Source organism: Symphodus melops (genome assembly GCF_947650265.1).
Source record: "Symphodus melops genome assembly, chromosome: 7".
NCBI lineage: Eukaryota > Metazoa > Chordata > Actinopteri > Labriformes > Labridae > Symphodus > Symphodus melops.
The window spans coordinates 16,061,134-16,079,103 of NC_136697.1; the positions used below are offsets into that span (position 1 = coordinate 16,061,134).

The 17,970-nt window shown below is 41.4% G+C and overlaps 1 protein-coding gene across 2 annotated transcripts in view; it reads right to left on the reverse strand.

Moving 5' to 3' along the window:
* gpc5c (glypican 5c) overlaps nt 1-17,970 on the reverse strand; it is a 92,768-nt gene that overhangs the window by 41,901 nt on the left and 32,897 nt on the right. The window contains exons 4-6 of one of the 2 annotated variants that reach the window (XM_079348095.1): nt 12,974-13,137; nt 11,742-11,798; nt 11,014-11,136 (exon numbers count right to left, since the gene is read on the reverse strand). In XM_079348095.1, coding sequence (XP_079204221.1) covers nt 11,014-11,136; nt 11,742-11,798; nt 12,974-13,137 — 344 coding nt within the window. The remainder of the gene's footprint in view (nt 1-11,013; nt 11,137-11,741; nt 11,799-12,973; nt 13,138-17,970) is intronic. The other variant, XM_079348096.1, reaches the window with a different exon arrangement.

Below are 17,970 nucleotides of genomic sequence, written 5' to 3' on the forward strand. Positions count from 1 at the left end.
CCCTCCGGCTATGTAAGCAAATCCTTACATTAGCAAATCAAAGCAAAGTTGCAGCAAACTGTATAATACTCTCCAACTCTCCTTATGAGGGTATCCAACATTCACTCACTGTACTTATATATGCCTCCAACACAACATAAGATTGTTTTTTCTCATGAAGAGATAATACAAAATAGAACTTACTGTAATTTCCCTACCAAGCAATGTGGTTCAAGGACATTGCCTTCAGACTTTGTTGCTGGTTTAACAGATGAGCAAAACATGCTCCCACACTGCACTCCTGTGGCCAGTATCGTGTACTGAAATCTGTCCAAGACCAATGACAGCTTACATTTTCAGAATGAGTTTTAAGTTGTCTTTGCCTTGAGGTTTATATGCCTTTAGCTCATTTAAGCCTGTTTTCAGAATTGTCCATGTGATAAAGGTATGATCACTAAGCCTCCCTGATAGTCTCAACAGCACACCCACTTAGTGAAAATGTTGCAAACTAATCTCAGCATAGGATGCACAGACAAGTCTAAAACTGTCAAAAGCTGCACTGAAGAAATAGTGTACATACTGTGGCTGTATTATGACTCTGCAGGTTTTTTAAAGCTATTAGATTAACAACAAATTGTAATATCCTTTTTCAGAGTAATGACAGGAAATGAAGACAGCTGCTGCCTACACTCCCTCTCCCCACAGCAATAAATCACTGTGACTACTTTCTTCTATGACACATTAACAAATTACATAATGGTGAGCTTCCACTTGTTTGTGTCTAGTGCTAGAAACATCCAATATGGACCGTTTTTATAAAGCTTTAATAGTCTCTGATGGCCGACTCATATATTACAACAATAATTGGCCCATGGTTTGCTTTGAGGACATTCCCATGTCCCAACTGTGTCTGTTATTGGGTGTAACTGTTCCCCACCTCTCAGAGTCTCCTGCTCCCATGTACCAGCAGCCGAAAAGTAGGCTAAGTCAAAAGACTACACAGACTTCTGGGGAAAAAAAGAGACTATGCAGCTCAATTCGATTGCAGACACAAGAACAACACATGTGCGCCTTGCGCAATTCCTTTTTTTTCTAAGCAAGGATTCAGAAGACAAAATCATGTGACATATGAACCATTTATAAAGATAGCACTAATTAATCAATGTTTTCAATTCATGCGCCCATGTTGCACTCATAAAAGATGATCATTTCAACACCTAATACTAACATGAGGAAATTGAACTCAGCTCAATGGCATGGATTGTGCCATTAGGGGGCAGCACAAATCTATTTAATCCGAAACCTGAGTGATTTCAGGAATATTGTGAGAGTGCATTTAGGACAATCTAATAAAGGATAAATGTAAGACAAAGTGACAGAGGGGAGAGGATAGAGACTGCACACATTTTCGAAGTTGAGAAATGGCACAACAGAAAGCAACAGTGTATCAACATTAAATGGAGGGGGAGGTGAATATTACAGCAGAAAGAAAGAAAGAAAGAAAGAAAGAAAGAAAGAAAGAAAGAAAGAAAGAAAGAAAGAAAGAAAGAAAGAAAGAAAGAAAGAAAGAAAGAAAGAAAGACAGAAAGAAAGACAGAAAAAATATCCAGCCACACACCCACATGCCGAGGAGGGCATAGATGACTGGGGTTAGAGGTCTTGGGGGAGGTTGAGGGCCAGTTGATGTGTGGAAGGCAGACAAGGGCAGGCAGGGGCAGAGCCAGGAGAGTAAACTATGCCCCAGAGCCCAGACGCGTGGAGCGAACCATGATCCTCTGGTGTGGTACGACCACCTGTTTGCTTGTCTGTCTGTCTGTCTGATCTGGGCTAGGATGGCGTGATCCAGTTCTTAAGGTTGACAGCTTGAGTATAACATTAAAAAATACTCAAGGGGTTCATTATGGAGTACAATAAATATACTGAACATCGCCAAAATTCTATTTAATTACAACAAATCTCGATGCCCTTTTTGGTTTAGCGATGGTAGAATGGTTAAATTTAAACACAGAAAGAATAAGTGGTACGTCCAATCTGCACATTTCTGTATTTACACAGCAGAGTAAAAACTAAAACATTCAGGACAATTGACTCACAAACACACAGAGGCATCCATACCCAGACATTACCCAGAGAGAAAGAGAGAGAGAGAGAGACAGAGAGAGAGAGAGAGAGAGAGTGCAGAGGCTTGTGATAGTGTTGAGTGAGGAGGTCAGAGTTCAGACTCTCTGCTGCTGTGAAGGCCACATGCCCACACAATATCACAGCCTATTTACTGTATGCAAATAGAATATCGGCATACCCTGCTCACACTTCCACACAAGGTAACTTGGAAACTGGACACATAGCCTAAGTCAGTTTGCTGTATCTGACACATCCAGGTTTGCCATCAAGAGGCTTGAACAGTTGCTGAACAAAAAGGGTGCAGAGTCATTGAGTGTATTATTCTATTTATACAAACTAGTCCCAGTTTGACATTTTTAGAAAAGTGTCAGTGCTTTTGTGATTCTGGCATCTTTTCTAAATGTCTATTAGAGATGGTTGTTGATAATTTGAAGTTAAAATATATTGATGTTTATCTATAGAAAGTTGAATCCAGTTCCAGTCCTTAACTTCAGTGTTTAATATCTATTTTCTGGTTCATACCTATAGTGTAAATGTCTAGCATATGTCCCCTTTACCTGTCAAACCTGCAACTATCCGATCGCAATTTTGACCATGTGCAACAACTCTTAGAGCTATGTTATTTGTGTTTCCTCTTTATTTCATTAGTTGATTCTCATCTGCAAGGAATCAAACCAGGCAAGTTCATTTTTGGTCCTTCTGTGCGTCATTACTCTGTCACATTACGACTGACCCTGCAAGCCATGAAAAAACAAATCTGTATAAAAGATAGATAGTAGATAATCAGATAGATGAGATAAGATAATAACTTACTAGATAAGATAAGATAATCAGATAGATGAGATAAGATCAGATAATAACTTTAAATGCAAAATTGTGCAAAAGGCAGAGTATGTAGGATTAAAGCTTCAGGATTATCTCTGCGTCTTGAATTGGACTTAATTATTGTTTGTCTTGCACTCCTATTGTTGTTTTAAATGCATAACCAGTTTAGATGAGACGGACCTCTGTCTTTGGCATCAGAGTGAACTGTATTAGGATGTATCAAAGGTAGTGTGAATTTGTGTGTGTGTGTGTGTGTGTGTGTGTGTGTGTGTGTGTAGGTGTGTGTGTGTGTGTTGGGGGGGGGGGGATTTTCCCTTCATTCTGTATCTCTTCCGTGCAGAGGCCACATTCCCAGCACAACTCAGGGGGCTTCAGTGAGCGAGCCACGACACCAAACCCACCCGGAATTCTAGGAACGTTTTCCTTGTGGTTTCAGGTTACCACATACACATACTGAGCACAGATTATAGGCACACACGCACACAACACCCCGCACAGTAGTGTACTGTACTTTTGTTGTTTGTATAACGTTGGTTTCCCCTCTCTCCTCCCATGCCTGTCATTCATCTTAATTTTAAACTCACATACTTATCCATTAGACAACAACTTGGACTTAAACTTGAACTTGCAATTGGACTCCTACCAGACTTCATGTTCAGAATCTCACTCTGATGGTAAATACCACACACTGAAAGCTTAAACTCTAAAATGCATTCACACTAAAACTCCACAGGGAGTCTTGCCAATGCTCACTTTGGGCCCCAAATTCAGACCAACAGGTATATATTACATCACACGAAACCCAGCTCAAATTCAGAAAAAAAAAATAAAATAAAAAAACCATAGACCTCATCAAGCACTAAGTGACATTTGTTAACTCGGCAGTTTCCCCCAGGAAAAAAAGAGTTACGGCCCCCAAAAATAGTCACGACATAGAGAGAGGTTCAGCTCTGTCAGTCAGGGGTTATCATGCTGTGTGAGTGTTGATGTGTGTATAGAGTGAGCAGTCTGTCTCAGGCACACAGAAATAGTGTGATGGTCTGTAAGGCCATAATCCTGCACTGGCACTGCTACAGTTTGAGCTGCGTGTTTGGATCAAAGCAGAGGTTTGAGAGTGGATTTTCTCTGCCTTTGAAGAGTGTGAAAGTGCACACCACACCAAGCGAGTCAGTAAGTGTGTGTTACTCATATCATATGAGTCAAAGAAATGAAGCTTTTCTCACACCGTGGACTCAATTACAAGATATCTAGTTTGATTTTCCTTTGTTTTGATTGCACTCAAAGAAGTAAAAGAAGTAGCAAATGTGTGACTCTGGCACATTAACGGTTTCAGCTTGGGGCCACCAATAATATTATACATTGTAGACTTTGATTTTGTACGTTATGCTTTAAGAAAATTGAACTGAATATTCCTCAAAAAGTCCCTCAGAAGAAGGATTGTTACAGAGTCAAAGCTCTAACATTGCAACACCGCGCTATGCATCAACGAGGGAGTGCGGAGAACAGCGAGCGTCCCATTACATAGCTGTGGTGTATTCCAAGAGCAATTTTATGACACAAGACAAAATTGCCTCCTAAATGCAGGGATCATCCTCGAAGACTCATCATTGACTGTTTTGCTTTACGCATAGTATTTTGGGCGATGTCGTGTTGCATTTACAGTTGCATATAATCATCAGAGAGCTTACATCAGGGAGGACCCGCTTTCAGGGTTTTGTTCTTTGTCAACTACCTTACTACGTCACAACGTGTGTCATAATGGGAACGATGCTCAAGAGGCGGACACAACCCCGCAGATCACAAACCCCTACACAGAGCGCCACTGGCTGGCACCCAGACATGCTAGCAGTGCGCACTTCAAACAGGCTCATAGAGGCAATTAAGCCACAAAAACGGAGGGCTCTCCGAAAGCCACGGCTTCCTGCTGCGACTGACCTACATCCCTCTTTTTTTTCTCCCCTCATCATTCATCCGCTGACGTCTTCTTCTATCCATTGTTTTCTCACCCACACTTCCTTTTCCCCCTATGAAGCCCATCTATCCCCTCCACTTCTCATCCTCCTCTCCTGCTATGAGTTTGATGCCTTGCCAATGGGCAAGCAAAAAGGTCAGTGGGTACACGCTGCATGTACCTCGCCCACTAGGACCGACTCCAGTAAAACATGCCAGTCTATTGTGGCATTTTAATTATATTAGCCACTCCACTGGTTGGACACACAACAGCAGGATGGGCTGTAAAACTCTGTGCCTTCTATAAAAGTGATGACAGCGAGTCTGACAAGAGTTGGAGAGTAATTTCGCAAACACGTAATAAGAAAAACGCAGTCCAACAAACCTCAACTTGAGGAGACCAACACACATAAACACTTTTCACCCAGAGGAGTATTAAGTCCAAAATTGGTAAATAATTGTTCGGTGAGGCATACAAGTCCCATTTGGTTACACAGCATCAACACAAATCGAATTTGAACACAATTTCCACCTTTTTTTTTAATTTTCTTTTTCACAGCTACAGATTGAGAAACACCACAACTCCAAACTCACACAGTCCACTGCAGAGAGAATAAATAACTCTCAGTTACTGGAACCTGATCACTGTTGTTTTTCTCTTTCTCTCACGTGCACACACACCACACACAAAGATGCAGGCCCAATGAGAGAGTCTAAGCAATGCAGTAATGTAGGGGGGGGGGGGGGGTCATTCTGAGGTCCCAGGCAGCAGACCAGGGTTATGGGAAAGGGAAGGGCCACTGAATCTGCGCTAAGAAGGAATAGAAGCAGTAATTGAGAGAGGGCCAAAAGGAAGGCCGGAGAGGTTGGTCACTGACGCCAAACACGAATGGCAGAGGCGAAGGTGTAAGAGAGAGAGAGAGAGAGAGAGAGAGAGAGAGAGAGAGAGAGAGAGAGAGAGAGAGAAAGACAGGATATAAAGTTTGAAATGCCCTAACAATGGTTATTACAGCATGCATTCCAACTTTCCATGCATTCAACTTATTTCACCTGAAGCTTCCCACATAAATAAACAATACACGCTCAAAGCTGAGAATTGTCTGACTCTTTATATTTCAATTGATCACGGAGAAGGATGGGAAGTGAAAACGAGTTAGAGAGGTGAACGCTTTGCCCTGTGCAGCTCTCTCTCTCTCTCTCTCTCTCTCTCTCTCTCTCTCTCTCTCTTTTATCCTCTCCCTGCAATAGCAGAATAGATTCCAGATGTCAAAATGATAAACAAACGGATTGTCATAACCTTATAAAAATGCAAGGCATTTAGAAGCACTCACACTGCTGTATTGTCTCTGGTTCGTCATGCCTGAACTAATCCAAAAGTTTGGAAACATCCCAAAAGTTAAAATGATGAAATATTACTTCTCTCTTCTTACTGAAAAACGTCAACAGACGTACGCACATGCACGACACACAAACACCCACTCATGTCAAATTCTTAAGGGTTCGTATGTCAGAAGAAGCTCATGAAGTTCAGACTATCTTTTAACACATGCACTGTAGAAGTACTTCAAACAGGCAACCTTTTTTTTCTGTCCTGTTTCTTTTAAGTCCTGCTGTGATGACATGAGCTGAGAATGCAGAGTGAATTCTGCTATCTGTAGTTCATCATTTGGTCCAGGAAGTCTTAGGCTACAACAACCGCAAGCTGCAAGTCTGCCAGCCACTTGTGAGTGGGACCACAAGTATATTTCTTCAAAATAGGGACAGAGCACACTGATAAACATAAGCAAATGAATTTGCCATACAATTTTATTTGGTAAAGCAGATCATAGAAGCATCTCAAATGAAAATAATATCATTTACAAAAGATACACACTGCACTTTTGTTTTAATGTCTATCAAAAACACAACAGCTCTTGACTGTGATTCATTAACATGCTGTTTTTTTTTTAACCCTTTTCAGGTTGCATACTTCAGGTGTATACTTGTTGAAACGGTGGCCTCCGCTCCACCTGGCTTTCATTTGCCACCTGTGACGATGTAATACGTTTGACTTGCTGCTACCACAACTAGCCTGCAGTGTTCAGTCTTGCTTTACCCTAACGTTACCCCTTCTCTTACCGAACCACTCAGGGACCAATCACTGCAGCATCAGCATTCTCTTTTTTAAATCCGCTTAGTTGCTCCTACTAAGCTCTGACATTAGATGATAATGTCAACATATATCAAACATGTTCCCCACCCATATAAATAAATACTGTGTGAAGTCTGGGAAAAATTGTAATAAGAGGTAATTGTCTAATGAAACGTCCGTTGAGGTTACCTCCTCATGTGTTTTCAGTCAAGTCCTTGTGATGCCATAACAGTGGTTATAGCCTACAGCATTTCTCCATACATTTTCTGTAACCATGTGTGTGCAAAGGTTTCTCGAAAAAAAAAAGCAAGAAGCAGCACAGATTGTCTCATTATCACGGTGAAGACAGATGGCGATAAATTAGATTGTGATAAGAAAATTGAGATAGATAAATAGTGGCTATAGCCCAAATAAAGAATGAGGTCGAAAAAGATAAGGTGCCAAGTATTCACACACGTGAGTCCTTAAAATGTTCAGATATATTTTAACACATGCCAACACACACTTTTAGTTGAAAAGCACAACTGCCTGCCCCTTGCTTGCTCTTCTGTCATCAGATGCTGAATAAAGAAAGGGAGGGAATTGAAACCGCAAATGCCTTTGATGTGCTTTGAAGTACTACAACATACAACTGTGTGTGTGTGTGTGTGTTTGTGTGTGCGTGTATGTGTGTGTGTGTTTGTGTGTACATGTGTTCTCACATGTGGATGTGTCCCCTTGCCAGAGAACACTATGATTGTGTCTGAATGGATAAGCCCTCCAGCTGTTGAATAGCATATGGATGCTGTGTAGATTGACGTGTGAGTGTGTTGTTTATGTGTCTTCCTGTGTGTGGGCAAAACCCACCCAGCCCTCTGTGGCATTGTGTACCAACTACACAGGAAGTCGGACAGTGAGACATCAAATCCATCTTCACCCATGCCATTTTTGACACCACCTTTTTCCTCGTCACGTATCTTCTCATCTCTGACTATCACTTCTCGCATCCTAGTGGCTTTTTTTCATGTGACTTTCCCAGGCATGGTGTGGGCAGTGGCAGTAGTAGTGGCAGTGATGTCCAAGTCTTTCCCATGCAGCCTCATAGGAAGGTCTTTGTTTCCCCTCCAGGCTTTGGGGGTCCCCACGGCAGGGCTGTGCCCCACTGACTCCACAATGGGTCTTTATGCTGCCAAGGCCCTCCCTCCCTCCCTCCCTCCCCCACATCACTCCATCATGCTTCTCTCATCAGGGGCACGGAGAGGCTCAGGGGGCATAACGGCACCAAATCGCCAACCCTGTTCATGCCCTGTCCTAAAACTCTTTGTCCCCCTCTCTCTCTCTCTCTCTCTCTCTCTCTCTCTGATACAGTACATGACAGCAGAGTCAGATATAGGGAAATAGGTTGGAGTGGAGCCAAATGTGTAAGTGGCATGCTACTTTCTTATTCCGCCAAGAAAATTTGACTCCAAGTCACACATGAGAGGATACACACTGTTACAATCTATTAGCACTTTTGCTAAAAAAAAATTAAACAGTGCCCTATTAAATAATATTACAAATGTTTTGGTCCTAAATGGTTGCCCCACCATGTGTACTGGCTTAGATGCTCCAGAGCATGCCTCTAGCATGCACATATTGGCTCTCTACTGTACTTTGTGTGCTGTCATGCTGCCCCAAGCCCTGATGAATGGGTGGTCTGCTCAATATGTCTCAGAGACTGGCAGATCCTCAGTAGTTGGGAAGGGTATGAAAGGACTGGGCAATGACATATCGATGAGGAAATGAGAAGAACAGAAGACAAAAATAAGAGAAAAGGGAAACCTCAACTGAGCGAATGAAGTGATTTGAAAGCTACATGTTTATAAGCAAACTACAAACTCTTTGATTCATGAAAAATCTCAGAGAAAACACATTAGTCAACTCCTGAGGGCAGTAAAAGAAGGTCTTTTCAGACCAAGAGGCATCTGTTCACATGTGTAATGTCTTCCCATGTACTCACTTGAAGCATAATGTATGACTTAATCTGACAACATGAACATGAGCCAAAGACTTTGACAAGCACTTGGGTTGGATGACGGGGAAATGGCATCCCTAGACTGCTGTTTTCCTCTGTCAAGGCCAACATTGGCAGTGCCAAGAGCTGAGGTTGCCATGGTAATGGTAGCCAGTTTAGGGCCACCGCAGAAGACTGAGAGCACAACCTTGTCATAATTGAGGACTGAGTTGTGAGAGCATTTGAGAAACAGATCCAGCAGGGGGAATTAGTTACAGACCCACATTGATTCAATGATCTGTATTCTCGATTCTTCTCATGCAGACAAAAGCACACAACCAAACACACAAACAAGCAGCAAACAGTAATATCCTAACTTATTGGGAGTGCCCTAATATTACTTCATACTGGGTGGATGTAATGACATGAATAATATGAACAATTATCTCGACAGAGCTTGATTTTACCTTCAGTGTTTTATGTTTGGGAAATGTGCCAGCTGGGCTGAAAAAGCACATCAGATATTTACTGTAAATACGATTAGCTGGTGGAAGAAAAGCAATAACTAGAAAATGGCTGAATAAGGAATCTCCCACAATCACTGTATAGACAAGACTTTCTCTCTGAGAAATGCTACAGAGATAGGTGAAAAAGATTGTAAAAATCATGTTGTCAGATGATGTTATGTCTTTATCGCATTTTTTTTTTTCTTGTTGTTTGCTCTGGTTCCTTCAACATGGAACATTTTGGACATAGGGGACCTCCAAGATAACAAGAAAAAGTGAGGTACTGGGACTCTAACAAATCACAGACTCTAACACCCCATGTGTAACCTATCTACCACTGCTACTGGATGCCTTGAATTTCCCTCAGGATCAATAAAGTATCATCTATCTATCTATCTATCTATCTATCTATCTATCTATCTATCTATCTATCTATCTATCTATCTATCTATCTATCTATCTATCTATCTATCTATCTATCTATCTATCTATCTATCTATCTATCTAGTCTTTTTTACTCGTCCTTTAAATGTTTACACTGTGATATGATGTCTAGCACTATGTGTACTGTGATGGCCCTGTCAGTCTCGTGTTGTGTGAATTGATTGTCACGTATCATATAATACCAATACAAACAAAGTAAATGAGCAAAAGAGTCATAACATCAGTGTCTGAGAGGTGAACGTAAAAGTTACGGCATTCCAGGGCTAAACCTACAAATCTGCATGACTTAAAAAACTCATAAATATTAGACATAATGGAGCTCAAAAACAGAGAGACACACACACACAGAAAGCAGATGAGATGAGTCAAATATAAAGGAGAACAGAGTTTAGCAACTATTTGTCCTGCCTGCTTTCACTCAACCTAGAGACGGTTTTAATGACTTCCTTATTTCCCCACTGATTAACAACAGCCAGCCTGACTGACTCTCAAACATTCTGCGACACAAATACACAAATAAACTAAAGCTTAGTTAATTCACCTGAAATCCAAATGAATCATAACACATGTTTCTCAAAGCAAGGAGTTGCTGTTAATTTTCTGAGGTGAACTGTATGACCTATTTGGTAGGAGACAGGCAGTTACCGTCATTTTGAGAAATTTTATGTTTTCATCTCCAAGCTCCACTGCTGCCAAAAAGTGTGTTTATGCAACTATTGGCCATGGCAAAGAATTTTTTCATGATACAAAATGTTGCCTAATCATGACGAACAATCTGCACTCACCACAGTTCAAGTGGAATACCAAAATTAATCAATGTTTAGTGCTCTTACTTCATCAAAAAAGAACAGAGTTTAGTTGATATTAGTCAGCTCGGGGTTAGCCACAGGAGGTGATAATGAAACTCTTTCATTTGGACGTACCAACATCGTCTCTTATAGCAGTGTTCTGCAGCAGAATAAAAATCTTATTAGAATGTCAAGCCTTTTCTTTTCTATCCTATTTAACTGTCCATCGATAACAGAGGAACATCTCATCTCTGGTTGTCTGAAACCCCTTGAAAGTTTAATGTGAATGCTTCTTACCTCTCCACCACATCATCTCCACTCCAGCACGTCGAGTCATCCACGACGTTCTCCCCTTCGCACAGCATCTCTGGTAATGCTGCAAAGAATGACCTGTAGCGCTGCAGGTACATCAAGAACTCCCTAAGTAAAGGCAGAAACATGGGGAAAGGGAATTAAGCCATTTTATAATGTTGAAATCTCTCTAAATCAAAAGCAATTTTGGGAAAACAAACAATGGAGAAAATGCAGTGTGTGATTGTGGCCACATTTGTTTGATTGACATGTTTCGTCACACTTATGTTACAGCACCAACTATTAACAGTGTCCTTAATGAACACATTCATGTGATAAATGATGGAGATTGTAGAAAGAAATAATTGGCTTTGAATGTGACAACTTCATGAGTCAGCAGATTTGTTTCCATAATGTTCTCTTGCAGAGGGCTTGCTTCAACAGATCCTCTGACTTATCATAGATATAGACACTGTCATCAGTCCCACACTGTTTTACCACCCACCCCCAGGCAGAGTGAAAAACAGCAAGTGTCATGACAGGTTTTTCTTCAAGTCATTTAGGGTTTGTAAAAGGTTAAAAAAAATGCATCACCCACTAACCCCAAAAAACTAATTTGATTTACAGTAAATGAAATGTCACAAGTATCTAAAAGAGCCCCGACTATGAGCAGTCATTGCTCGATAAAGTGTGTGCCAAACTGTCAGAAATGAGACACATGGGTTCATGCTTACCTAGAGAGGGTTCTCAGATTATGTTTATTGTTCTTGGAAGGTTTCAAGGGGAACGAGCTGGGAATGATGGGAGTTGGAGTCCAGGGGAAGATTGTTGCAAGCAAGGAGGATGCAAGGATGCGACAAGGTGGGGTGATAAAAAAAAAAAAGAAAAAAAAAAAGAAACAGAACGATGACATGACAAGACACATGGGGGAGGAGGGAAAAAAGACAGTCAGTTGACCCTGGAAGAGAGTGATTATTCATGCACATGCAGAGACCAGGCCACACCACACAAAAGTCAATAATAACTCGCCCCATACCACCCCAACAAATAAAACAGAAACGTGTATGTAATGTACAAGTTAGGGCAGGACACAAACATGGGCAAACATCTGAACATGTGCAAATATTCACAGGAGAGTCAAGGACATTTGTGCAGAATTCTCAATTTATAGTTTTTCCCATTAAAAATGAAACATAAATGTTGCTTTACTCTATCATGTTTCAAATGTTCAGCAGTCTCCCTTTAATGCAGCGGGTGTTGCCATGTCTCTGAAGTGGTCAGTGCTCACATGTGCTTTGGTCAGTGTTGGCAGTAGGAAGGGAGCTGGATTGTGCAGCCATGAATGGCTGTGGCATTGCCAGGCAAGGCCTGTCAGCTAGGCTGGCATGGGTGCAGTGATTCATGGTTTAGAACAAGGTCAGGCAGGCAACACTGCAAGTGAGTGAGTGAGTAAGTGAGTGAGTGTGTGTGTGTGTGTGTGTGTGTGTGTGTGTGTGTGTGTGTGTGTGTGTGTGTGTGTGTGTGTGTGTGTGTGTGTGTTTCTGTGTGATGCTATTTAAACTTAGGCCGGCTGGTGTGCAGAGTTGGTGGTATGGCTGTCTGGGTAAACAGGAAATTGTTGGTCCGTCAAGATTAATCTTCCTTGCCCTCCCCCTCTCCTGGCAAACCAATGCCAGCTGCTGTGGGCATGGGGTGGCTGCCTCAGAGGCCAGGTGGAGGGCATAGATTGTAATGCCAGGCCCTACATTTACTGTACTGTGTGTGTGAGTGGGTGTGTATTGTTAACATATGAAGTCAGAGGGAAGTGATGGCAGCTGTGAATAGACACAAGCACACTGCTTCGACTCTTCTGACTATGTGACCAGTTTTTAACTAAATTGATTTAATCTCTCCAATGACTTATTGACAAAAGGGCAAGTTCATTCTTGTAAAAAAAAACACTTAACTGTGGTTTGCATTGTCTTACCTCCTCAAGTTGGCTAACTGACCCAGCCGCTGCTCTGGCAGAGGCTGGGAGGGGGCAGCAGATGGAGGAGGAGAAAATGAGGTCACAGTGGAGGTTGTGACCTCTGGGTTTGTAGTCTGCATGCCTGTGGGTTCCCCAGTTGAAAGGCCACACACCTTGTCCACCTGTGGAGATGATAGAACAAACACACACCTGTTAGGCTAGGAAAAATATATAAAAGCACGGGTGGAGCTACAGGATGACTTCCATTTAACCACCAATTGACGCCTACATAGTTGAAAGCATATACAGTAAAAGCAAATAAATTATTCAAAGTAAGATTAACTGCTTTTTTCAGAATGATGCCATCACTTTTAAATGAAGAATGTAGAACATTTTGGGTTATTGATTGCAAGATGAAGAGAGATGAAAAGATTTATGGGACAGAGAACTTCTGAGTTACGGAGAGCATGGGGACATGGAGGGTCCTGAGTGAGGGATGTGATGAAAGAAAATGGTGCGACGAGTGAGTTATTGCCAGGAGGGCTGACAGTAAATGTAAAACATTCCACTACCTCATGGAGGTGTATGCACGTGCTCTCAGTTGGCAGAGCTGGCGAGTATCTCCATTGGGCTATTAAAGCCAGAAGTGGAAAGGAGGAGACAGCCGGGTCATGAAAATGACGGGGCGTGTGCTGCAAACCGAGAGGTAAAATCAATGATATCTCATTGGCTTAAAAGCCTCAGGCCAGTGTTATTAAGTGGTCCTCAATTAACCGGAGAGACAGAATGTAATGGCTCTTCGGCGCTGGACTGTAGTAGCTCTTTAAAGTGATCAATGCATATTCACCGCTTTGTCTCGAGGGATGAGTCACTGTACTGTGTGAGGATGTCCAACTTTAACATCAAGTGGTGCTAAATATTCATTTGTGATTTAGTAAAGAAGACATTTGTTTAAGTACCAGTAAGACCAGGGGTTTCTTCTAATTCCTGTTGATGTTTTTATAACAAGCAAGGAACACTAAGACTTTCTATGAAAAAGTGCCATTTTTTAAATTCTTTTTGAAGCGTACACACGCATGGAATAAAATAACAGCAAAACATCAGAAAGTTGTAGTTGGTAGGAATGTATTAAAGCACATAGTAATCATACTTATACTGAAATGTCAACATTTACAACTTTCCTTAAACAGTTTGACTTGATAAAAATCATTAAAACGCCCGTGTTTCCAAGTGTGTAGACAATGGAATGCACAAACAAATACGAAAAAGTTTATTTGAGAAGGAACTGGCAAGCATCGATGTTTAAATGGTTGGTGGAAGGGGTGTGTCCACAAGCTGGGAAGAGTTTGGATAAGTATGTTGGGAAGCTAAGCTGAAATATGTGTTAAATAATGGCGACAAAACGTGTCTCCAAGCGTGTTAAAAATACGCTTACCCTCCAGGGTGAGGCAGATCCGTCAACTCCTGTGCCTTATAAATGAACGTTTTTACATAACAGCCTGCTGCTCTTGAGCAGAGGGGATTGTCAGTGAGCGTTGTAACTTATTACCTGAACATTTTTCATCTTCATTGCTCTGTTTGCACATTGCTCTAGCTCTTCTCTTCTACTTTAGCTTAACTACATTCTGGTCTTAAATCCTGTCCTAAGACTGGCGCTGGGCACGGGATGGTTGTTTTATTGCATTAACCTAAGCTCCCTCTGGACCAATAAAGCATGCTCACATGTGGTAGAGCGGCTCACAGCCACACATGGACATGAAAACACACACACACACAGACACACACACACACACACAGACACACGCACACACACAGACTCCTTACTTTGTGGTGGTGAGAAAAGATAGAACATAGCAACTGTTTTGGCCATGAAGTTTATCAACACATAGAGCCAAATGCTATTTGTTTGTGCTGTAACACTTCTACAGACGATTAAGGTATAATTAATTTACATACCGTCTGCACTAGATGATGTATCGGGACATTTATGGGAACGCTTGAAATATGAACCTTTTAAAAACATTTTTTAATGACAACAAAGTCTGCCAGATTTGTCAGAGCGGGGCTGCTCACTAAAATGGAAATTATTACATTTACAGTTTACTTCATATTTTACTGATCCCACCTTTGATTATTGCTCACTCCAGAGTTATAAACGCTTGCATGTAAACTAGTGTTTGTAGCAAATGATACAATTACTTAGTAAAACATTGTTAATTCCAAGAGGCAGAGAAGCTATAAATGTCTCCCCTGCTTAAACATTTTTTCAAGCACATGAGCATATATAGAGGATATGGTTTTAGTGAACTGAATGCATCTTCCTTATTTAGCAAAAAAAAACCAAAAAAACACACATTTCTATGAGATCAACTTAATGGGGGGGGGGGGGGGGTGTAAAAAACTGTCTTGCTGTATTTTGCTTACAGTACTTTCTAGGTCTTAGTGTGATGGCAGAAGTACTCCGCTGTGTGCAGTGTGATGCAGACATGATTAGCATGAAGCTGCACCTACAAAGTCCTCCATAACATGGCTTCCCCCTCCCTGCCTCGGGCCTTCTCCATCTCCCACCCTCTGGAACTTTCTCCCAAAAAACATTCGAGACAAGCCCCTGACTCTCCACCGTCAAAAAGGTTCTAACAAGTCACCTCCTTAACATCGCCTACAACCACTAACTAACTGTGTTTTTCTTTCTCCTTCTCGTTTCTTTATTGTTTAGTTTCCACTGTTCTGCTTTGTTGATATTCTTTGTTAAGCATCTTTGAGTTCTCAGAACAGCACAATGAAAGTTTAGTGTATCATAATTATTATCATTAGACAGACATTTCAAAAGACTAAATCCAATTAATTCAGTTCAGCACATAAACACAACCAAAAAAGGTCAGAGCTGCCTGTTATCATGTCTCTGCAGGGGTGATAAATGGAGGATTAAGACAGTATCTAATCGTGTCATTGTGAACTTTCCAAAGCGAACGCCTGATGTTTTAAACCCAGTGCCATTTCTCACTTGCCTTTGCGTGACACTTTGCTATTCTCTGAGACCAAAAAATGTAAACATCCTTTTAAAAAATGAACATCAAGAAGAGGACACTCACAGTTCTGTTTGCTTTACCCAGTTATTTTTACAACCACATAGCAAAGGGTCAAAACTAAAAACACTTTTCAAAGAGATAGGAGAAAAGGCTGCAGTGCAAAACAAAAACATAGACAGAAATCCTTCCAATGCCTAACTAAATACATTTTTGTAAACAGAACACAAAGTCAGGAAAGGGAAAATAAACATTACGCTTTCACTGGATCCTCTTAAGAAATTGAGACATGTTCTCATAAGATAGACCTTCTGAGCACATAAGCCTAAAGGCCAATCAGACGACAGGTTGAATAACGACGAGGGCTTGAACAGGGCCGTAGATCAATTATCTCCTGACCTGATGATGGCGTGAGAATGAAAACCCCATTTAGCCACAGCATGAGAAATTGGTTCTCTATAGGTTTATGTGTGTGTGAGCACCTGTTTGTCCTTGTTATACCTTCACAATTTCAGCATTCCTCATGTGATTGCCTGAGGACAGAGACTGATGGACAGGGCAGATTGGTGGGATGCATGTCGTACACATGGGAAGACTTTAGGGAAATACCAGGCATGTATTCTATGTGCACTTGAGCTAACCAATGAAATGTGATTTCCACTGCTGAAGGCTGTGGACTGATCAGTATGTTGACAACTTTACACATGACTTCGACTTCTAGTGGATGTGCATAGACATTAGACCCTACATGTAAATCAATAAATTGCATGCCCATATGTTTGCTTCTCTGCCTTGTGCACATATCATCCAGAGCAAGAGAGTGTAAGAAGAGTGCAGCAGGAGAGTAAGCTCCAAGCAGGCCAAGCCCAGGGCCATCCCTCCTCTCTGGGAGTATTGGCTTACAGATAGCAGTGGTGGTCTTGTCTTCCCAGTTTATTTATCATGGGATTACCCAGAAAAGCCAAGGGAACTTTCTCAGCCCCTTCTCAACCCACACACACTGCATTATGGGATAAGGAGGGCTTGATCAGTCAGTGAAGCGCCCCCCCCCCCCCCCCCCCCCCCCCCCCCCCCCCCCCGTCCGGTCTTTCAATTTTCCAGTTTGTGTGCAGAATGATCATACGCACATACACACACAGTCTGGTGACAGAATGCTACTGAATGAACACATTTTTTTTGTTAACTCCACCAAAGAGAACACATTTTCGGACCAATTGCAACAAAGCTACACAAATCTGTGTGCTACCAAGGTCCTTGAAATGACAAAAATACGAGTCAAATACTGTGTTATACAAACTCCATGAACTTAGCTAAAACAATATTCACTTTCCAGCCAAGCTTCAGGAATTGGATCAATTTAGCTCTGAATCATTGTGCTAAATAGCCTCAGTGGTTAAATTCGTTAAACTACAAAGCAACTACTATGTGCCATTAGTTTTACTATTTGTAATTAGCCACAGAGGTTAATTCAACAGTTCATGCTGTGGTCATTGGTGTATATATATATGCAAGTGTGCAGGGGAACTGTATGTAAATGTAACTAGTTTACTTTGGAAAGCAGTTTTAAACTGCAAACCTTCTGTGTTGTTGCTCCTCTTGGGACTGCAGCTTACATTAATTATGCAAACCACAGTCACTGTCATTCCAACATAGTGGACACCTGCACAACCATGAAATATTTTCAAACCTGCAGAAATTTGAAAATTCAATTACATTCCCTTCAAGTGCAACTAAAACATAGCTGCTCTCAAAGCAGTAACAGGGCTCGCCTTCTATTTGAGTTTGGATCAAGAGGCACTGTTTAAGTCAAAGACAAGATGAGGAACAAAAAACAGAAGCCCCTGTTTCATACAGTGCTGGATAATGTCTGCAAATATGAGACTGATTCCAGACAACAAGAAAAGTGTTTACTTCACTGTGGTTACTTACTAAAAGAGAAAGAAAGAAAGAAAGAAAGAAAGAAAGAAAGAAAGAAAGAAAGAAAGAAAG